At 51.2% G+C, this 6,019-nt stretch overlaps 1 protein-coding gene across 2 annotated transcripts in view; it reads right to left on the reverse strand.

Moving 5' to 3' along the window:
• Positions 1-1,467: 1,467 nt before the first annotated feature.
• Positions 1,468-6,019, reverse strand: part of HOOK2 (hook microtubule tethering protein 2) — a 13,329-nt gene continuing 8,777 nt past the window's right edge. Inside the window, exons 18-22 of one of the 2 annotated variants that reach the window (XM_025863251.2) lie at positions 2,675-2,757; positions 2,491-2,594; positions 2,151-2,261; positions 2,011-2,082; positions 1,468-1,927 (exon numbers count right to left, since the gene is read on the reverse strand). In XM_025863251.2, coding sequence (XP_025719036.1) covers positions 1,778-1,927; positions 2,011-2,082; positions 2,151-2,261; positions 2,491-2,594; positions 2,675-2,757 — 520 coding nt within the window. In that variant the 3' untranslated portion in view covers positions 1,468-1,777. The remainder of the gene's footprint in view (positions 1,928-2,010; positions 2,083-2,150; positions 2,262-2,490; positions 2,595-2,674; positions 2,758-6,019) is intronic. The other variant, XM_073887646.1, reaches the window with a different exon arrangement.

Here is a 6,019-nt window from a genome sequence, read left to right on the forward strand (position 1 = left end):
AGTGCCTACCTCATTGAGTTATGGGGATGGAATAACGGTTTTAGAGTGTTGATACATAATAGGTGCTCAATAAAATGTTAGTGGTTTTTACTCAAACATTATTAGCCCGACTCTTCCTGCCAGGAATTAGGCTAAATAAGATTTGAGAATTCCTCCAGATTCTTTGATCGCACCTTGCCTCCTTCTTCCCAAACTCTGCCCTCTGAAATGACCCCACGTGTCCATGGCTTTACTCGTTCATGAATGTACCAGCCAGTCCCCAGACCACAGCCCCCTCCTGTCAGTCTTGTTTTATGATTCTGCAAGCCACTTCTCTGCCCCAAGTCACTGCCTTCTCCAATACTCCTTCAGAGCTCCCAGTCATAATTCAACCATATGGTGAATTTAGAAGTCCAGCCAGGATCCCTCTCCAGATTCTAGACTGAGAGAGCCACCTGCCTCCTCGAGATCATGTGGCACCTTGAACAGAACATTCTCCCCAAACCAGCTCCCTATTGGCTCCCCAACCTGCCCCAACCTATCTGTTGCCTTTGCCCTCCCGGGTGATAGGCCCAAATCTGGGAGTCCTCTCCAACTCTTTCTCTTACCCCCTCCATGTCAACCTAGCAGCAGATCCTATCAGCTCAGTCTCCAAATTATATCCGCAATCCAACCATTTCCCATTCCTCTAGGGCCCACATCTTGAGCCACCAGTGTCACCCACCCACCCACCTAGACCATGGACCACTGCCCTTGTCTCCCAGCTCTGGCCCTAACCGCCCCCAGTCTGTTCCTTCCACAGTAGCCAAGGGGAGCCTATGAATACCTGAGTCAGGTAATGTCCCTCCTTTCCTTAGAACCCTACATGACTCCCATGTCCCTTAGAATAAAAGTACCCCCTCCAGTTCACAGTCTCCTTGCCATCATCTCTCCCCCCTCCCCTCACTCACTGCACACTGGCCTCCTCACTGTCCCTCTAACCACCAAGCAAAGCCTCATCTCAGGGCCTCACACATACGCTGTTCCCTCTGCCTGGATCACTCTTTCCCAGATACCTACACGGCCCCTCCCTCACCTCCTTGAGGCCTCTGCTTAAATTATGTCACTTCCTTGGCGAGGTCTCTTCCGCTGGCCTTTTATTTAAAACCACCACAGCCTAAATGGACGTCCCACATCCCCATCACTTCTGCCTGCTTTCTTTTTCTCTGTAGCACTTCTCACATCAAACTTTTACTTTATCTATTTTGTTTATTGTCTGTCTCCCTTCATGAGAAACGACAGCTTCATAAGGCAGGAATTTTTGTCTGAAGCCTCTTCAAAAAAAGACCTCACACACACACTGTTTACACAGACACAAACAATGGTTCTCACCTCCAAGTGGGTGCTGTCAGTCATTCATGCTTTAGTAAGAACACAAGCCAGGCCTTTCTAAAAGCAATGATCTGGCCCATCTTCTCTCCCTCCCCTCAGTGCCCAGAGTCCAGCCAGGACAGATTGAAAATCTTTATTATTTTTCTTCTCAAATATAAAAATCACTCTCTCCCCTGGCATCTCATTAACCGCAGGTTGAAAATCAAGGATAAGAATCACATTGCTAAAAAGAACAGACCCACTCCTGCCTCCTACCCTATCCTGCACACTTGTCCCATCTGAGAGAACAAAGGGCAGAAGTCATGACCGTAAGGCTCTCAGGCAGCTGACCCTAGGCCTTCCTGATGCTGGGCCCCAGGTGAGTTGGGGGAATCCAGGGCAGATTGAGCCCCAACTGGCTGGGCAGAGGACAGGATCCTGAGGCCCATCAGTGCTTGTCGGTGGGGCGCATGTTCAAAGATGTGAGGCGTCCCAGAGGCCCGCGGCGAGTGTTGGTGGCCAGCCGCTGCTGTGCAAGGAATGACTGGGCATGGGCAGGTGCCCGCTCCTCCCCAGCTCGCTGCTGCAGAGCCATGCCCTGGAGGGAGGAAGCGGTCATGGCTGGGGTCCAGTGAGCCCATGGCACATCCCGGTACCCTCACTACGGTGACGTGCACTCACCATATTATACCAGGCACTGATGAGCAGCTTTTCTTCCTGCTCCCTCTGACTTCGACTCTTCTCAAAGTCCATCTGCCAAGGAGGGAACAGTCAGGGGCCTGGATATGCTGGGGACAGTGAGAAGTGATGAGGACACTCACCTCCAGGTGCCGGATGCGGACGTCTCGCTCCCGGAGCTGTGTCCTCAGGGTGTGAAGTTCTGGGGGTGCCCCCCCGGATGGCCGTTGTTTGGGTTCCAGGGTCTGTATGACCTACGGTTTGGGAAAGACACAGGCAGGGTGACCTTGGCCTTGCAGGCCGTTGGACGTGTTGGGCCGCATTAGTGTGGTGCAGACGTCTGTGATACGATGCGGGTACGGCAGGTGCGGGAGTGGGGGGCAGAGAGGTGCACGCTGCTGGGAGGCATGAGTCGGTGGGAGGCATGAGTCAGTGGGAGGCAGCGGCCTTGGCAGGAGGCCCGTGAACCCCCGGTGTCCTCACCGTGCGCGCCTTGTCCACGTAGCGGCGGTAGCGCTCTTCCATGGCCCGCAAGTCTGCATCCTTCTTCTGCAGGCTCTGCTGCAGCTCCTCAATACGCCGAGCTGCTGGGGGAACAAGGGGACCCCTCAGCTCCCCGCCAAGCTTGGGGCCCTCCCGCCCCACCCAGCTGCTGCATCCCACTCACGGCCACTGTCAGTGGGCGGTTCCAGCTCCTCAATGTACTCCCGCTTCCGCTGCAGCTCCAGGTCTGCTTCATGCAGCTTCTGCCTGTGGACAGAGGATGGGCAGCAGCGGACTGACCGCTGGGCCCCCTTCTTCCTCCCACTGGTGGCCACAGCCTTCCCAGCTGGCCAGTGTGCACCTGCCTGGCTGCAGAGACCTGTGTGCCAGCCCCCCGCCGAGACGGAAGCCATATGCCTTGGTCCCACCATCTCCTTAGCCACTGGAGCCACAACTTGCCACACCCCTCATCGGGTGGGCCCTGGACCAGCTCTCTGTGTGTCCACTTCTCTCCGTGCCACAGCCCACACACTGGTACAGCCACCATCACCCCTTGCCAGTCTCTTCTACACTCGCTCTCAGTTCCTTTCTCCGCCCAGCAGCCAGGGATCTTTCTAGAATGCAGATCTCTTCTAACAAAAAGAAACTCAAGGTGTAAAACCTTACAGTTCTGCCACCTGTGGCAAAACCCAAAAGATCTAAGAACACTCCCTGTAGGTGAGTGAGATTATTTTCGTGCACAGGATATGGAGCATGGTCTAACACCTAATCGTGAAACTTGCGCTACGTCTACTAAGATTACAAAGGCATGTGCCCTCTAAGCCACCAATTCCACTTTTTCGACATATCTGCACACAAGCGGAACGATGCACATACAAGGTTTTACTTTGTTGCACTGTTTGAAATTGCAAATACCTAGAAAGAATGGCTTTTTTTTAAGATTTTATTTATTTATTTGAGAGAGAGAGAGAGAGCAAGAGAGAGCACAAGCCGGGGGAGGGGCAGAGGGAGAGGGAGGAGCAGACTCCCCAGTGAGCAGGGAGCCTGGGCTCGATCCCAGGACCCTGGGATCATGACCTGAGCTGAAGGCAAATGCTTAATTGACAGAGCCACCCAGGCGCCAGAAAGAATGACTTCAATACATTATGACATTCACCAAAGAATGTTATAGGCCAGCCCTTCTGGATTGGAATTTTACAGGAGAATTAAGCCCTGACGTTTCCATATATCCATCCTCTGTAAAGAAATAACCTTTTCTGCATTCTGGGTTGGTACCAGCTACACGCCATCCTTGGCAGGAGTGAGCAGAGTCAAACAAATCATTTTCTGTAAGGCCAGGCCTAATTTCTCCATGGAACCCCAGTCAACAAAAGCTACTGTATTTATTAAAAAGAAAAACAACTATTCATATGGCAAAATTTCCCAGCCATCTTCTTAAGTAGGAGAAGTGAAGTGCAGACCTAGCAGATATCACACTACCTTTCAGGTAAATGAGGAATCAGAATAAAAATTTATATTTATATTCATTTGCTTAAAAATTTCATAAGGATTTTTATTTTTTATTTTTTAAATGTTTTATTTATTTATTCATGAGAGTCAGAGAGAGAGAGAGAGAGAGAGAGAGAGAGGCAGAGGCAGAGGGAGAAGCAGGCTCCCTGCCTAGTAGGGAGCCCAATGCGGGACTCGATCCCAGAAACCCTGGGATCATGACCCGAGCTGAAGGCAGATGCTTAACCATCTGAGCCACCCAGGCGCCCCTATTTTTTATTTTTTTAAAGATTTTATTTGGGGGGCGCCTGGGTGGCTCAGTTGGTTAAGCGACTGCCTTCGGCTCAGGTCATGATCCTGGAGTCCCGGGATCGAGTCCCACATCGGGCTCCCTGCTCAGCAGGGAGTCTGCTTCTCCCTCTGATCCTCTTCCCTCTCGTGCTTTCTATCTCTCATTCTCTCTCTCTCTCAAATAAATAAATAAAATCTTAAAAAAAAAAAATTTTATTTGGGGCACCTGGGTGGCTCAGATGGTTAAGCGTCTGCCTTCGACTTGGGTCATGATCTCCAGGTCCTAGGATCGAGCCCCAGGTCAGGCTCCCTGCTCAGCGGGGAGTCTGCTTCTCCCTCTCCCTCTGCCTCTCCCCCTGCTTGTGCGTTCTCTCCCTCTTTCAAATGAATAAATAAAATCTTAAAAAAAAAAAAAAAAGATTTTAGGGCACCTGGGTGGCTCAGTCGTTAAGTGTCTGCCTTCGGGTCAGATCATGATCCCTGAGTCCTGGGATCGAGCCCCGCATCGGGCTCCCTGATCCCTGGGAAGCCTACTTCTCCCTCTCCCACTCCCCCTGTTTGTGTTCCCTCTCTGGCTGTGTCTGTCAAATAAACAAAATCCTTAAAAATATATATTTTTTTATTTTTTTTATTTGGGGCACCTGGGTGGCTCACTCAGTCGGTTGGGCAGCTGCCTTCAGCTCAGATCATGATCCCGGGGTCCTGGGATCGAGCCCGCATCAGGCTCCCTGTTCAGCGGGGCCCTCTCCCCCTCCCCCTGCTCGTGCGGGCTCTCTCTCCCTCTCAAATAAAATCTTTTAAAAAAATAAAGATTTTAGGCGCGCCTGGGTGGTTCAGTCGTTAAACGTCTGCCTTCGGCTCAGGTCATGATCCCAGCGTCCTGGGATCGAGCCCCGCATCGGGCTCCCTGCTCCGCGGGAAGCCTGCTTCTCCCTCTCCTGCTCCCCCTACTTGTGTTCCCTCTCTCGCTATGTCTCTCTGTGTCAAATAAATAAAATCTTTATAAATAAATAAATAAATAAAGATTTTATTTACTTATCTGAGAAAGCATGAGAGAGAGCACAAGAGAGAGAAAGCATGGGGCTGGGCAGAGGGAGAGGGAGAAGCAGACTCCCCGCTGAGCAGGGAGCCCGATGCAGGGCTCGATCCCAGGACCCTGAGATCATGACCTGAGCTGAAGGCAGCTGTCCAACTGACTGAGCCACCCAGGCGCCCCTGCAAGGATTTTTATAATGAACTAATATGAATGGGGGTGGCGTAGAAACTGAATCAATGTGGGGACTAAGAGATATACCCCTTCTCTCTGTATTGCTCGGTATATATTTCGTTTTTTAAACTATAAATATAATAGCTACTTAAGATAGATTCTTAAAAAAATAAAATAGGGGGGATGCCTGGGTGGCTGAGGTCATGGTCCCAGAGTCCTGGGACCGAGTCCTGCATCAGGCTCCTTGCTCAGTGGGGAGCCTGCTTCTCCCTCTCCTTCTTCTTCTGCCCTTCCCCCCACTTGTGCTCTCTCTCAAATAAATAAAATCTTTTTAAAAAATAAAATAGGGGCGCCTGGGTGGCTCAGTCGGTTAAGCAGTTGTCTTTGGCTCTGGTCATGATCCTGGGGTCCTGGGATCGAGCCCCACGTCCGGCTCCCTGCTCAGCAGAGAGCCTGCTTCTCCCTCTCCCTCTGACTGCCACTCTACCTACTTGTGCCCTCTCTCTCTCTGTCAAATAAATAAATAAAATCTTTAAAAAATAA

The sequence above is a fragment of the Callorhinus ursinus genome, unplaced genomic scaffold (genome assembly GCF_003265705.2).
Source record: "Callorhinus ursinus isolate GAN/ISIS: 27379988/994484 unplaced genomic scaffold, GSC_fseal_2.0 scaffold82, whole genome shotgun sequence".
NCBI classification, from domain to species: Eukaryota; Metazoa; Chordata; class Mammalia; order Carnivora; family Otariidae; genus Callorhinus; species Callorhinus ursinus.